We start from the raw sequence: 16,130 nt of genomic DNA, 5'->3' as shown, positions 1-16,130 counted from the left end.
AAGTTGAGAAACACTGCTTCAGGGTAAAAAAAAAAAGAGTGGCCTGCAATAGTGCCAATCTGTCTATTGGCGTCCAGTCCAACAGCCTGACCCCAATCAGCCTCGTCCCGAGGGTGCGGAGATGATGCCGGTGCGAGGGGACGCCCTGGGGGTGGTCACCAACTGGCCCCCATCGCTGGAGGCCGCCCTCCAACGCTGGGGCACCATCTCCCCGAAAGCCCCCTGCCTCACCAGCCTGGACACGGCGGGCAAGCCCCTCTACGTTCTCACCTACGGTAGGCAGGCGGGCACGTGGATTAGCCCTGCTGCGCTAGCGAGGCTGCCGAAACCCTCACGATGTGCGTGTGCGCGTTTGCAGGGAAGCTGTGGTCGCGCAGCATCAAGCTGGCCTACAACATCCTCCACAAGCTGGGCAGCAAGCAGGAGCCCATGGTGCGGCCCGGGGACAGGGTAAGTGCCACGCTTCATTTCCCTGGTCACACTGTGATGCTACAAATAGCATTTAGAGGTCTTATCATGTAACTTTTGCCATCCTCTCACCTGTAGGTGGCGCTGGTGTTCCCCAACAACGACCCTGTGGCCTTCGTGGTGGCGTTCTACGGGTGCCTGCTGGCCGAGGTGGTCCCGGTTCCCATTGAGGTGCCCCTCAGCCGCAAGGTAAACCTTTTGGATAATAACATTTAGCCAATGTTTCCCAACCTGTATTGCGCCAAGGCACTCATTTTACATTATAAAAATCTCGCAGCTCACCACCAAGCAAATATGTCCCAAATGATTTCTTTTTTTGGGGCGTACCACTGGTGGCAGTGTACCACACTTTGATAATCACTCCTCTAAGCAACGGACCATTGGTAATAAAGCCCCTTTGAAAGCCCCTCCCAATGTGGGCCTGCGTTTCCGTGGTTACATAGCGCCGACAGCCTCTTCCCGCCTGTGTGAAGTCACACGTGTGCCACAGATGGACAAACAGCTCGCGTTGACCCAGCTTTTAATCAGCAAGATGGACTCTCCGGAGCGGGAAGTTGTTCTTTTCAGGCACAGAGAACACACCTGTCACTCAAAAAATGTCAGGCAGCCAATGAGTACAAAGTAGGGCTGGGCGATTAATGGGCTTTATTGATTAATTCTAGTTTATTGCTAGGGGTAAAAAATGTTTCAAAGAATGTTTAGTATCAGAATAAATAAAGCCTATGTCAGAAGGGATTTAAAAAAAAAAAAAAAAAGCAAAACTTGTTTTGTTATTGTCATTAGCTTTTTCTATAAGCGAAGGGGAAGAAAATCGACTAAAATCAAAAGCATGGATTTTGGTGAAAAAAAAATAGAGAGACATTATTTGAAGGCCGTAGCCCTATTTAAAAGAGAAGAAATCACATCCTCAGCACAATTGTGAAATTCCGCTAAAGCCCTTCGGTCGTGACACATTGATGGTGCCGTCTAATTCACGGCCGACGGTTATTTTTCGTGTGTCCTCTCATAGGATGCGGGCAGTCAGCAGATTGGATTCCTGTTGGGAAGCTGCGGCGTCACCGTGGCGCTGACCAGTGACGCCTGCCATAAGGGGCTCCCCAAGAGCGCCACGGGGGAGATTCCGCAGTTCAAAGGTAAGCCAGGGAGGAAGGCTAGAAGTTTGGGGGCAGGGTTTAAATTATTTTACCATGGTGTAGATGGGAAGAGAAATGGAGTCGGGGTTAATTTAAAAGAAGAGTTGGCTAAGAATGTCTTGGAGGTGAAAAGAGTATCAGATCGAGTGATGAGGCTGAAACTTGAAATTGACGGTGTTATGTATAATGTGATTAGTGGCTATGCCCCACAGGTTGGATGTGACCTAGAGGTGAAAGAGAAATTCTGGAAGGAGCTAGACGAAGTAGTTCTGAGCATCCCAGACAGAGAGAGAGTCGTGATTGGTGCGGATTGTAATGGACATGTTGGTGAAGGAAATAGGGGTGATGAAGAAGTGATGGGTAAGTACGGCATACAGGAAAGGAACTTGGAGGGACAGATGGTGGTAGACTTTGCCAAATGGATGCAAATGGATATAGTGGAGTTTTTGACCAGCTTGTTCGATAGAATTCTAGCGCGTGAGAAGATGCCTGAGGAATGGAGGAAAAGTGTGCTGGTGCCCATTTTTAAGAACAAGGGTGATGTGCAGAGCTGTGGGAACTATAAAGGAATAAAGTTGATGAGCCACACAATGAAGTTATGGGAAAGAGTAGTGGAGGCTAGACTCAGGACAGAAGTGAGTATTTGCGAGCAACGGTATGGTTTCATGCCTAGAAAGAGTACCACAGTTGCATTATTTGCCTTGAGGATGTTGATGGAAAAGTACAGAGAAGGTCAGAAGGAGCTACATTGTGTCTTTGTAGATCTAGAGAAAGCCTATGACAGAGTACACAGAGAGGAACTGTGGTACTGCATGCGGAAGTCTGGAGTGGCAGAGAAGTATGTTAGAATAATACAGGACATGTATGTGGGCAGCAGAACAGTGGTGAGGTGTGCTGTAGGTGTGACAGGCGAATTTAAGGTGGAGGTGGGACTGCATCAGGGATCAGCCCTGAGCCCCTTTCTGTTTGCAGTGGTGATGGATAGGCTGACAGATGAGGTTAGATTGGAATCCCCGTGGACCATGATGCTGGCAGATGACATTGGGATCTGCAGTGAAAGCAGGGAACAGGTGGAGGAACAGTTAGAAAGATGGAGGCATGCACTGGAAAGCAGAGGAATGGAGATTAGCTGAAGTAAGACAGAATATATGTGCATGAATGAGAGGGGTGGTGGGGGAAGAGTGAGGCTACAGGGAGAAGAGGTAGCAAGGGTGACTTGGGGTCAACCGTCCAGAGCAATGGTGAGTGTGGTCAGGATGTAAAAAAAATGGGTCCGAGCAGGTTGGAACAGGTGGAGGGAGATGTCAGGTGTGTTATGTGACAGAAGAGTCTCTGCTAGGATGAAGGCCAAAGTTTATAAAACAGTGGGGAGGCCAGCCATGCTGTACGGATTAGAGACAGTGGCACTGAAGAGACAACAGGAAGCAGAGTTGGAGGTGGCGGAAATGAAGATGTTGAGGTTCGCTCTTGGAGTGACCAGGTTGGATAAAATTAGAAATGAGCTCATCAGAGGGACAGCCAAGGTTCGATGTTTTGGAGGCAAAGTTAGAGAGAGCAGACTTCGATGGTTTGGACACATCCAGAGGAGAAATAGTGAGTATATTCGTAGAAGGATGATGAGGATGGAGCTGCCAGGCAAGAGAGCTAGAGGAAGACCAAAGAGAAGGTTGATGGATGTCATGAGGGAAGACAGGAAGGCAGTTGGTTTTCGAGAGGAGGATAGGAGATTGGCTTACATGGAAAAGGATGACGCGCTGTGGTTACCCCGAAAGGAAAAGAAGAAGGGTAAGCCACGGAGGATGAAGGGGTACCCACCTCCTAAAGTATGTTTATTATATATCCTAATGGAATCTGTACTTCTATTCAAGTACAGCGTGTGCAAGTACTTTTGCCACCTCTGGCGACATGCTAAATGCTACACACTTTTTGTGTGTGCGCAGGTTGGCCCAAACTGCTGTGGTTTGTCACCGAGTCCAAGCACCTGTCCAAGCCGCCCAGAGACTGGTTCCCTCACATTAAGGACGCAAACAACGACACGGCATACATCGAGGTGAGTCACAGAAACTAGTATGAATGTTTAATATCATCATTATCGTGACCGAGGCACTTTGCCTCTTATCTGGAGAAGTGAGTCTCCTTCCTGTTTCTCAAAGTGATGTTATACAATAGTCTCCCGTTTCTTGATCGTGAAAGACTCAGAACAGGTGCTAAGTAAAACTTAGGGGATTCAACTACTAAAAATATGTTTGTATATGGTCTCTCTATATCACAGCTTTTCACATATGTAAAGTGTTCCAACTCTGTGTGTGGTCGCTAATGTTGTGGTGAATTTTCAGTATAAAACGTGCAAAGACGGCAGCGTGCTAGGCGTCACGGTGACCAGGATCGCACTGCTCACACACTGCCAGGCCCTCACTCAGTCCTGCTGCTACACTGAGGGTAAGACAAATGCGCACATACACATTCGCTACTCACAAAAAGTGTGCACATGCGCACCTGATGGCTACACAGCAACCTTCTGAGCACATTTCTCCTCCCACAGCCGAGACCATCGTCAACGTTCTGGACTTCAAGAAGGACGTGGGCCTGTGGCACGGCATCCTGACGGTAATGGCGATAATTATAATGCATTTTGTTTAATGCCATCAAACAGTAAAATCAATGAAAACAAATTGAAAACGCAAGAAACATCGATGCAAAAGCAAGACAATAATTCCGAATTAAATTTGCGCACCTTCAGTGTAGCACAACATGCCAGACAGCACTGAGTTCTACTGGAAGAGATGCAACATCATTAAATACATAATGTTTAATTTTCTTTTTGGTTTATGTGTCAGTTTTACGTGTAAATTGGATTGTGGCTCGAACACGTCTGCCAACACAGCGTGAATGTGTTTTGTGTGTGCGTGTGTGCAGAGTGTGATGAACATGATGCATGTGATCAGCGTGCCCTACTCGCTGATGAAGGTCAACCCGCTATCGTGGATCCAGAAAGTGTGCCAGTACAAAGGTAAGGTTTGGAACATACGCTCACATTTCACTGACCGACCACCGTCAAATAGATGAAATCCAATGTCAATCCAATATGTGTGTGTGTGTGTGTGTGTGTGTGTGTGTGTGTGCGTGTGTGTACCCCCGCAGCCAAGGTGTCCTGTGTGAAGTCCAGAGACATGCATTGGGCTCTGGTGGCCCACAAGGACCAGAAAGACATCAACCTGAGCTCCCTGCGCATGCTGCTAGTGGCCGACGGATCCAACCCTTGTAAGACCATTTCTTAAAAACTGAAGCCCCCTGGTAATGGGACTTGTTAATAGTGTCCCACTGGACAGGAATAGAGTCGTTTGAGTACGATTCCAATTGGCTGTAAAAAGGAGATGTTGAGGTCCATGAATAGATTTAAAGTTCTGCTCAGACTGTCACTTTTTGTGTTATCGCATTATAATAAAGAGGCATAATTTATTCCTCTTCATCTTAATTACAGTCACTTCCCAGCCTAATTGATCTCATGATTGAGTCTTTGTGTGTGTGATGATGAAAGTTTCAGTCCAGCTCTTCTTCTTGCGTTTGTGTTCCTTCTATCATGGTCTGCTTACAACTTGGCTTTGTTAGAATGTTGAGGTTTACCACAGTGAATAATCTCCCTGCTCAGAGAAATGGGGTCATTTGACTCCTTCGCAGAGAAATATTCTACCAAATACACTACGCACAAAAAGTAAGGGGTATGCGGCTTTCAAGTGAAATTTCAGGATGAAGCTAAAATGCACTGTAACCTTCACAGCCTGCTCGAAACTTTGGAATCCACATGTCCCACTGTTCAATGTTTGAGTACTTTTTGCACAACTTGCTGTTCTCTAACAAGGAACTGAATGGCAAAACTCACAACTGATGTTATTTTTGTTTGTTTTTCCAAGGAGGTCCACTTGTATGCCTTTCTGTGACTCTTCGAGTCTTTTCGTATCTCTGTTGCATTCAGCTTCTTGTTACAGAACTGCAAATTGTGCAAAAAGTACTGAAACATTGAACAGTTAACATTTTGAAAAGGTCAAACTAAGTTCTCCTGTAAAGCTTATAGTGCATATTCCTGAAATTTCATGAATTAATTAAGCCTTGATGTTTGTCCGTTGAACACAAGCACATTTCTCTTCATGCTGTCAGGGTCCATCTCGTCGTGCGACGCCTTCCTCAACGTCTTTCAGACCAAAGGACTGCGAGCGGAGGTCATCTGTCCCTGCGCCAGCTCGCCTGAGGCTCTGACGGTCGCCATCAGGAGGTGCATACACATGTACAGTACATACACAAAAGACAGCAAATGTGTGAGTTCCTTGCTACAATGTTGGACTGGGCTATTAAAAAAAAAAAAACACGGAACAGAGCAGAGCTAGTTAAAAAAAAATGCTTACAATATGAACGATATTAAATTCTGATCATCTGGCATTCTTCCTGACTGATGTGTGTGTGTGTGTGTGTTTCCAGGCCAGTGGAGGACAGCAGTCCTCCAGGCCGCGGCGTGCTGTCCATGCAGGGTCTCACCTACGGCGTGGTACGCGTGGACACGGAGGAGCGTCTGTCCGTCCTCACCGTGCAGGACGTCGGCACGGTGACGCCAGGAGGTGCGTTTGTTTCTTTCGTGTTTTCCGTTGCGTCCGGACAATGGGAGACAGATCTGAGTCCTGTGGAAAACTTTGCCCACCGTCCTGCTGGAAGTTGCGTTGTGACTCGGGTGCGTCCCGGTCTTCCGCCAGGCCTGGTGTGCGTGGTGAAGCCCGAAGGCGTCCCTCAGCTCTGTCAGACGGACGAGATTGGCGAGCTGTGCGTATGCGCCATCGCTACAGGCACGTCGTACTACGGCCTCACCGGTATGACGAAAAACACATTCGAGGTGAGCACAACTGTTCTACTCTTCACTTTTAGCCACTTAACTCTGCTGTTATGTTGCGGGGTGCGCCACAGGAAGCCGCGCGTCATACTCACCTACAGGTTGCTCACATATCTGTAGGTGTACCCGGTGAGCGGCAGTGGCGGGCTGGTGAGCGAGTACGCCTTCGTGCGCACCGGCCTGCTGGGCTTCATCGGGCCTGGAGGTCTAGTCTTCATCACGGGCAAGATGGATGGCCTCATCATGGTCAGCGGGCGCAGGCACAACGCCGACGACGTCGTGGCCACGGCCCTGGCGGTGGAGCCCATGAAGTTCGTCTACAGGGGAAGGTGAGGAGTGCTGGGGTAGTTGTGGGAAGTAAGCAAGTACAAATACTGTACTTAAGTTAATTATACTTTACTTTAGTCTTTATTTTCTGCCAACTTTTGACTTTTCTGTAAGCGAAGGTGAACATTTTCATTTTAAGGCCATATTGCCGAACCATTTAGAAGTCACATTGAGGAAGACGCAAGCAGCTCTTGACAAGCAGCCAGATGCTGATGAATGACAATAAATCTAAAAAAGCTAAAAAAAAATGTAGAAGCACTGAGGAAGGACATTTAATGAGATCAATTTATCTCTTGCTTACGAGCTCTCAGGTGGACCTGAAGTACAAACTTAAATCTTGGCGTGAAGATAAATTGTGTTGACGTAGTTGTGCTGCTGCCGTCGCAGGATAGCCGTGTTCTCCGTGACCGTCCTGAGGGATGAGAGGATCGTGGTTGTGGCCGAGCAGCGGCCGGACTCCACGGAGGAGGACAGCTTCCAGTGGATGAGCCGCGTCCTGCAGGTAGAAGGCCACACACTGCCTTTTTTGTTTGTTTGTTTTGTTTTCACACAATTTAGGTATAACCTTTATCTAACTTATGTGCAATACATTTCAATTGAATCATTATTTAAGTACAATTTTTATTTTCCTTTTTTTTTTAGCACATTGTTGATGTTCAAACTGTGCATAATGCTACGGTTAAATTATTACCTTTTACCATATTTATTCACACTCACATTAATTTCTATAGACAATGTTTAGCCTTCGCTCAAGCTACAGTACATCTGCAAATACAATTCATATTATTGCTATTGTTATAATTCCCCATTCTCATAATGGTCCGTATATATGTTGTCCCTCCCTCTCTGCTCCCCTCCCAGGCCATCGACAGCATCCACGGGGTGGGCGTGTTCTGCCTGGCTCTGGTTCCGGCCAACACTCTGCCCAAGACTCCGCTGGGTGGCATCCACCTGTCCGAGATCAAGCAGCTGTACTTGGAAGGGGGGCTGCACCCCTGCAACGTCCTCATGTGCCCCCACACCTGCGTCACCAACCTGCCCAAACCTCGGCAGAAGCAACCAGGTGGGCACCACGCCCACATTGCTGCTGTGTGATTGTGCACGCACTGGTGCTGTTGTGTGTGTGTGTGTCTCTTTGTCTGTATGATTCAGTAATTGTGTATGTGTGTCGCAGAGATCGGCCCCGCCTCTGTGATGGTGGGCAATCTTGTGTCCGGCAAGCGGATCGCTCAGGCCAGCGGCAGAGATCTGGGACAGACGGATGACAACGACCAGGTGAGACCAATAATGTCAATCTTTTTTTTTTTAAATGTCCATTCCACTGACCATTTGTCTCCTATGTAGTTTCTCTTTCTATCGGAGGTTTTGCAATGGCGAGCTCAGACCACCCCGGACCACGTTCTTTACACGCTGCTCAGCTCTCGGGTAAGGACGCCACTCCAGGGTGTACCCTGAAGACTATTGTGATTGTTATACTCCCGAAAACTGCCTAAAATTTGTTGACGGGTCGTTGTAGTGAAACCCAAATATCCAATCCGAATTTATTTATAGAGTACAATTGAAAACAGCAGGGTTGAATATCGTTAGCCTAGTAACATAATTGCTTCAATCTTTTTAAATCACTTTTGCAATATCAATAAAATATAGCAAGGTCCTTGCTAAAATTATTTATTTTTTCTTGTTTAAACTACGCTATAAGGCTAACGATAAGCGAGGAAACACTGTAGAGCAATTGCTACCGAGCCCTGCCTTGAATAGCGAAAAACCAAGAGAAATAATTGACACCTCCACTAAAAATGCTCATAATTGTCTTTCAGTCAAGATGTGTCACTTCAACATTGTTCTTTGGCACTAAAACAGGACTTTTGGCACCATCTTGTGGCATCTGCGGGCATTTCAGAGAGTTTCAACAACTAACTATACAGGAAGTCCTCGAGTTACGACGCACTCGACCTACGACGTTTCGACTTTACGACGCCCGTGCCTCGTCCGCCATTTTGTCCCAGCACCATAGTGTTTCTGCTTAGCTAGTGCATAGTGCTTGTCTGTCTTTGCCTTTTTCGCCCTCCTTTTTTCACACTCTCAGCAGTAATGGTAAGTACAGCATCTTATTTTTTTATTTTAATGTATTTTAGTTTCTTTAAGTAACACTTAAGTAACACTTTCTTTAAGTGTTAACCTTTCCTGCTACAGTCACCTGACCGTGGTCGGGAGACGCAGGGGTTAACTCCCTTCTCTCGTTGCACAGCTGAGCTAGGTGACAGCAACAATAAAGGCACAAAGCACCGATTTGCTGCTTTAATGGCTTTATTAGTTCCTCTGCACGTTCAACGTCAATCGCTACTCTTCCCCGGTCGCCGTCACTACACATGCTACTGTACACACTCGCACCGGCGTGCACTCCTTCCTCCTTCGCAGTCCCGTCTCACTCACACATCGACGCCCACACACACTGAGCTTGCTGTCACAATCACGTGGGACAATACCCGTAACAGAAGTATTTCGACATAAATTTCGACTTTAACGGTGAAATCCGACTTACGCGGAAATTTGGGTTACATCGCCAGCGTAGGAACGGAACTCATTCGTAAATCGAGGACTTCCTGTATAATCAAAAATACATGAAAAGTTGAATTTTCGAAGTAGCGGATAGCAAATATGTGAGGGAAAATTTTGAACAATAACTGAACACAATATACACTTAACATTGTATATCGAAACACCAACATGTTCATCCAAACCATATGACAACAAAAGTCTGCTATTTTAATCCTAACATATAATCCAAAACGCCGTAGACGGGCTAACAGAAATTAGCATAGATGTTACGGAAATTGTAAACTTTCAAACGTCACTTAAAAGCCTTCGATAGATGCACCATGATATAGTGGGGTTCACTGTACTGTTTTGAAGCCTGCACTTCCCTCTACCACCGTCAGGGGGCAGTCTCCAGTTCCCTCACCTGCCTGCAGCTACACAAGCGGGCGGAGCGAGTGGCCGCCCTGCTGATGGAGCGAGCCGGTCTGCAGGAAGGAGACCACGTGGCTCTGGTCTACCCACCAGGTAGGAGTCAGTCCGTTGACTTGATTTTGTTTCTGAAGCAAATTCTGACCCTCGCGCCCCGCGTGCGCCACGCAGGTATCGACCTGATCGCCGCCTTTTACGGCTCCCTGTACGCCGGCTGCGTCCCCATCACGGTGCGACCGCCTCACCCACAGAACATCTCCACCACGCTGCCCACCGTCAAGATGATTGTGGAGGTCCGACTCAATAGACATTTTCACCGTGACGTCAGACGTACTTCCGGGTGGCAATTGTAAACAAACCCTCCTATGTCATTTGACCAACGCAGAGCGATTGAGAAAACAGGCAAATGGCTTGTGTGATTCTTTTAAAAAAAAAAATTGAAGGACATGAAGAAAAAAAACCCAACCTTTTTCAGAATATCCGGCTGAGCGACCTCAAACACAAGTTTTGTCACCATTTACAGTTCAGGTCAGTGGTAGTCACTCACGTTGTGCCACCCGGAAGTACGCTGGCGCCAATTGTTTAACAAACATTATAGAAAAAGATTATTTCCTGCCGTGGAGCGGTTCTGACCCGTGTCTTCTCCTTGTGCAGGTCAGCCACTCGGCCTGCGTGATGACCACGGCCGTCATCTGCAAGCTGCTCCGCTCCAAAGAGGCCACGGCCACGGTGGACATCAGGAACTGGCCGCCCGTCCTCGACACCGGTATCACACGCACAAACACACCAGACTTTATTACAGTACTGAAGTAGTTTTTTCAGGTATCTGTACTTTACATGAGCATCTCTTTTTCTGACAACTTTTTATAATTACTCCCTAAATTTGAAAACAGATATCTGTACTTTCTACACTTTGGTTTGTTAAAATACGCTTGTTACATTTTTTTAACCACCGCCTCCTCCTCCAACACGATGTAAAAAGACACTCAAAGACGGTTTACACAAAACAGCTCAGCACACTGTCCTCACTGTGCGTGTGTGTGTGTTTGTGCTGCAGATGACCTGCCAAAGAAGAAGCCTCCAGCATTGTACAAACCCACCAACCCCGACGGTTTGGCGTATTTGGACTTCAGCGTGTCGACCACCGGCATGCTGGCCGGTGTTCAGGTCAGCTCAGGCCCGACCGTCCCCTCCCCTGCAACCCCTTCAGGGGTCTCCATTGTCCCCTTCGTGCAGACTTCAAACAGTCCCGGTTGGCTTCAGGTCCCATCATCTGTGCCTCCCTCTTCCCCCCGCTCACAGATGTCCCATAATGCCGTGGGAGCGTTCTGTCGCTCGGTGAAGCTGCAGTGCGAGTTGTACCCGTCCAGAGAGGTGGCCATCTGCCTCGACCCGTACTGCGGCCTTGGCTTCGTCCTCTGGTGTCTCTGCAGGTTGGGCCTGTTTTTTTTTTTGGGGGGGGGGGGTCCTCTTTTGGTATGATCTCACAACGTCAGTTTACCGCCACTTCCTGAAATGACTTTCTTCAAAATGGCGGCAAAGCAATAATTAGATCTTTATAAAGCTTGTCAAATCACTTCAACATAGTTTCTTGGCACTAGGTTGTCATAAGATGGCAGAAAAGAAGCAGTTTTGTCTAGATATAGCTCCTCAACTCACTTCGACATCATTCCTTGACACCAAGGTGCTACAAGATGGCAGCAAAGCAATAGTTTTATCTTAATGTAGCTCCTTAACTCACTTCAACATATTTACTTGGCACCAAGATGGCAGCATAGCACTACTTATGTGTAAATGCATTTCATTTGTTTCATTGATTCTATTAAATAGTTGCTTAATTTATTTATTGTGAATAAAAATAATGAGTAAAATAAACATACTGTATCTACATATATACATATACACTACAGTACATTTGAAAGATATTTATTGTATTAAATAATTGGTTAATTATAATGAATAAAAATAGAACATGAGAATAAATTCGAGCTTCTTTTTCTTACATTTTTTTTTTTAAAACCTAATCTACGAATGACATGGCCCATCTGTCAGTTTAAAACGCAAAAGTGTCCCCTGAGGACACATCCCTGAACGAGAGAGTTGTGACCTCCATGTAGAAAGTGTTGCTCTAAAATTGCAGGTGTGGTTTTCTTTTAAACTGCCTGCTAATGAAATCTAAACTTGGCCTGCCGACAGACATAAATCAGCCTGCAAATCCCTTGCGCTAATAGACGGTCTTGTCCCCTAATGAGGACGATACGCCAATTATTATAAAATATGACCGTGAGACAACCACATCTTAGCGCCTCTCCGCTTATAGAACTGATGAATGTTCCTTTTTACTGCATGGAACCACTCCATTTCTGTGTGTGTGTGTGTTTGCGTGTGCGTATGTGCGCAGTGTCTACTCGGGCCACCAGTCCATCCTGATCCCGCCGGTGGAGTTGGAGTCCAACCCGGCGCTGTGGCTGCTGGCCGTCAGCCAGCTGAGGGTGCGAGACACCTTCTGCTCCTACAGCGTCATGGAGCTCTGCACCAAAGGTCTCGGCCTGCAGACCGAAACCCTCAAGGTGTGTTCTGGTGACGCGTTCCCGGCGCACAAGCAAGATCAAGTGACACTCACATGTCGTGGTTTTGCGTCGTGCAGGCCCGCGGTCTGGACCTGTCCCGGGTTCGGGCCTGCGTGGTGGTGGCCGAGGAGAGGCCCAGGATGTCCCTCACGCTCTCCTTCTCCAAACTCTTCAAAGATCTCGGCCTGCACCCGCGTTCGGTCAGCACGGCGTTCGGCTGCAGGGTCAACCTGGCTATCTGCTTGCAGGTACACGCGTGATGCAGTGTGCGTGTGTGTGTGTGTGTGTGTCTGCGTCTGTTTGTATTTTGACTGTTTGTAAAGTGAACGGGGATCAAGACTTGGTGCAAATAGCAAAAACTTGCGAATAGTGCTACCCCGCATATTCGCAATTGGCCATTCACAAATTTGCCTATTTTTGAACCGATCATCCATTATTTGATGTAAGATTTTTGTGCTCAGTCTACTATTAAAAACTGTTACTATGGCGCCATCTGATGGCATCATGTTCCCAGGAACTATGTTGAAGTGAGGGAACACCAGTCTTTTTCTACCATTTTATATCATAAATGTATAGTAATTATATTGTAATGGTGTGCAGGGCACGTCAGGACCGGACCCCACCACAGTCTACGTAGACATGAGGGCGCTCCGCCATGACAGGTCAGACCATTCCTGAGTCCAAGTGTCTCCTTACAAGTCCACAGAAGCGTGTTAGACTCCACATGCCTGCGCGTGTGTCCGTGTGTGTGTGTTTCAGGGTGCGATTGGTGGAGAGAGGATCTCCTCACAGTCTGCCTCTGATGGAGTCTGGAAAGGTGAGCACACACATGCACAAACACAATTTTTGCTGTTCAATCTCTCGGTTTAGTCGGGAAAAGATGAGAGTCAAACGAGGACATTTTGAATATTTAAGCTTTTTAGCGAGAAATCAATGACATCCATTTTCCCAGCAAGACATCGAGTTAAATGTCAAAAGACTATTTGTGGTGTGGACTGCATGTCCTCCCACATTCGAGTGACTCAAGTCAGTCCGTGATCAACAACCTCCCTGCCTGCTCTCCTGCAGATTTGTACTGGAGATACGTGTCTGTTCTGAAACTCAGCATGTGGCTCCAAACTGAGCAGGAATGATCATTATAATGATTAGAAAAGAAGAAAAAACCTATCCCGGCTTAATATATTTTTTTTAAATATATCTTTACTATTTCTTTACTTACTTAAAAACTTACTTATTTGAAATAAAAGGTGAAGAATATCCAAAGCCCTAAGCCCTAAGCCATAATTTTCTTGTATGCAGCCCTCTTTGGAAAAAGCTCTAGAATGGTGGTTCCTCAACTTTGTACACCAAGTACCGCCTAAAAAAATACTTTGTCTCCAAGCACCCCCATCATGACCAACAGTAAGATACAGTTGTGTAGCAGGCCAAAGTGTTTATCAAAAACAAGACATTTTTATTCCTAAAAATTATATTCACTATTATTGTAATTCATTGTAATATAATGCACAGTTTGAACAATAACACTGCGCTTAAATTTAGCAAAAAAAAAAGAATGTACTTAAATAATGATTCAATTGAAATGTATTTTATTAAAAAGTTAAATACAACTGAACTGTACTTGCGTACTTGCGTACCACGAATCAAAACAGCATCGAGGTGGTGGTAACCATGGCAACGACACATCGGTCCCTCTCTGTATTTCAGATCCTGCCTGGAGTTCGCATCATCATCGCCAACCCCGAGACCAAAGGACCTCTGGGGGACTCACACCTGGGAGAGGTCCTCTTTTAAGACCGGCTTTTAAGTGGATCATGTGATCTGATGATGGGGCCGACCTCTCTTTTGTTGTTCTCGTGTCAGATTTGGGTGCACAGCGCTCACAACGGCAGCGGCTACTACAGCGGTTACGGCGAGGAGGTCCTCCAGTCGGACCACTTCAACTCCCGGCTGAGCTTCGGAGACACGCAGACCGTGTGGGCCCGGACGGGCTACCTGGGATTCCTCCGCCGCACCGAGCTCACAGACGCCAACGGAGGTTCGCCTTCTTCTTCTCTGTGATTTTCTTTGTCAGGACTAGTAAAAAAATTGACTACGATATTGGATGGCCTGCTCTGTTGTTTGCATATCAAGAGTCATTTTTTTGCATATTGTTTTGGTGTTGCATTAATTTTATCTTTTTTGTCTCCTAAAATTGCTTATTTATGGGGGGGTTTTCACCAGTGTTTCGAATTTAATCATTGGTTAATTGATTTATTGTAAATAATAAAATACAAATAGTAAAATGAAACATTTTACATGTACATTTAAAAGAATACAATGTATTCAATAATTAGTGAATTATAAATAAATTCACTATAAATAATTTACAATATTTAAAAATTGTAAAATTGTTTTACTATTAAAATAAAAAATACATAAATTAAAAAGAAATTCACATATATTGTGAAATTAGTGCTTAATTGTAACTAAATGTAAATTAAAATAATACAAAGTATTTAATTGTTAACTAAACAACACAACCCATTTAATGTTTTATTTATTTAATTAAAAAAAACGTATTCAATTTTAATTAAACAATTAGATTATTTTTACTATTAAAATAGATCTTACATATACATATTTTATTAAATAAGTGGTTAATGAATTATAATACAATTATGTGCAACTAAGCAATTATAAAATTATAATTATTATTTCATTAATAAAAATAACCTAGTGACCCAGCCCCTTTGCCTTTTTTAAAACTCAAATGTGGCCCCTGAGCACAATTTTTCCCAGGCCTGTTGTACATTTTGCCTCGGTAGAGTGGCACCTACATGGTATGTGTGTGTGTGTGTGTGCCTTTGCCGCAGAGAGACACGACGCTCTGTTCGTGGTGGGCGCCTTGGAAGAGGCCATGGAGTTGCGGGGCATGAGGTACCACCCCATCGACATCGAGACGTCTGTCATCCGCGCACACAAGAGCATCATGGAGTGGTACGCTCACAAAAAGTCTATGTACTGAAATAATGTCACTCTCGTCTCAGTTTGGCGCCAAACCACTATTTGTTTTTGTTTTTTGATGAAGCTCCTCAACTAGCTTCAACGTAGTTCCTTGGCAACAAGACGGCAGCAAAGCATGACCTTTGTCTAAATGGAGCTCCTCAACTCACTTTAACTTAGTTTCTTGGCAACAAGATGGCGGTAAAGGACTACTTTGGGCTAAATGAAGCTCCTCAAATAACTTCAAACTTATTCCTTATTACAAAAGATGCTGCAAAACGGCAGAATAGCAAGAGCTTTGTCTAAATGAAACTCTCCAACTCTCTTCAACATAGTTCCTTGGCACCAAGATGCCACAAGATGGTGCCAGCGCACTACTTTTGTCTAATTGAAACTCCTCAGCTCCAACATAGTTCCTTGGCACCAAGATGGTGGCAAAGTATTACCTTTGTCTAAATGAAGCTCCTCAACTCACTTCAACATAGTTCATTGGTAACAAGATGGCACCAAAGTACTTTTATTGCTTTTGCCTGAGCACAAAAACAGTAAATAGGTGATATTTTTTCCCCAGAAAATAACGGGCAATTGGTTCCAAAAAATTATCTGCAAATAAGGGAATTTGCGAATGCTGAGATGAGATGTGATTATGCAGCACTTCACTGTCTATTGTTAAAAAAACAAAAACCTAAGAAATGACCTTTTAAAAAGTCGAAGGGTGTGAAAGATGAACATTGATATAATCAGGGATTCACTGTATGAACATTTATGCGTTTGGAAACATTGCAGCTCAGCCTACCTAACGAATGT

At 45.4% G+C, this 16,130-nt stretch overlaps 1 protein-coding gene across 3 annotated transcripts in view; it reads left to right on the top strand.

Annotated features, from left to right (window-relative positions):
- LOC133469987 (disco-interacting protein 2 homolog C-like) overlaps positions 1-16,130 on the top strand; it is a 31,340-nt gene that overhangs the window by 11,262 nt on the left and 3,948 nt on the right. For 2 of the 3 annotated variants that reach the window (XM_061757743.1, XM_061757741.1), the window contains exons 10-38: positions 78-275; positions 359-450; positions 547-657; positions 1,478-1,601; positions 3,542-3,651; positions 3,938-4,040; positions 4,144-4,208; positions 4,518-4,611; positions 4,743-4,862; positions 5,757-5,871; positions 6,075-6,211; positions 6,344-6,480; positions 6,598-6,806; positions 7,192-7,306; positions 7,666-7,867; positions 7,979-8,079; positions 8,149-8,229; positions 9,744-9,867; positions 9,943-10,064; positions 10,426-10,537; positions 10,829-10,938; positions 11,074-11,204; positions 12,173-12,341; positions 12,419-12,589; positions 12,942-13,003; positions 13,101-13,158; positions 14,046-14,120; positions 14,202-14,376; positions 15,194-15,317. In XM_061757743.1, coding sequence (XP_061613727.1) covers positions 78-275; positions 359-450; positions 547-657; positions 1,478-1,601; positions 3,542-3,651; positions 3,938-4,040; positions 4,144-4,208; positions 4,518-4,611; positions 4,743-4,862; positions 5,757-5,871; positions 6,075-6,211; positions 6,344-6,480; positions 6,598-6,806; positions 7,192-7,306; positions 7,666-7,867; positions 7,979-8,079; positions 8,149-8,229; positions 9,744-9,867; positions 9,943-10,064; positions 10,426-10,537; positions 10,829-10,938; positions 11,074-11,204; positions 12,173-12,341; positions 12,419-12,589; positions 12,942-13,003; positions 13,101-13,158; positions 14,046-14,120; positions 14,202-14,376; positions 15,194-15,317 — 3,547 coding nt within the window. Of the gene's footprint in view, positions 1-77; positions 276-358; positions 451-546; positions 658-1,477; positions 1,602-3,541; positions 3,652-3,937; positions 4,041-4,143; positions 4,209-4,517; positions 4,612-4,742; positions 4,863-5,756; positions 5,872-6,074; positions 6,212-6,343; positions 6,481-6,597; positions 6,811-7,191; positions 7,307-7,665; positions 7,868-7,978; positions 8,080-8,148; positions 8,230-9,743; positions 9,868-9,942; positions 10,065-10,425; positions 10,538-10,828; positions 10,939-11,073; positions 11,205-12,172; positions 12,342-12,418; positions 12,590-12,941; positions 13,004-13,100; positions 13,159-14,045; positions 14,121-14,201; positions 14,377-15,193; positions 15,318-16,130 lie in introns of those variants that run through there. The other variant, XM_061757742.1, reaches the window with a different exon arrangement.

Source organism: Phyllopteryx taeniolatus, chromosome 20 (genome assembly GCF_024500385.1).
Source record: "Phyllopteryx taeniolatus isolate TA_2022b chromosome 20, UOR_Ptae_1.2, whole genome shotgun sequence".
Classification (NCBI taxonomy): Eukaryota; Metazoa; Chordata; class Actinopteri; order Syngnathiformes; family Syngnathidae; genus Phyllopteryx; species Phyllopteryx taeniolatus.
This window is presented reverse-complemented; position numbering and strand designations above follow the sequence as displayed.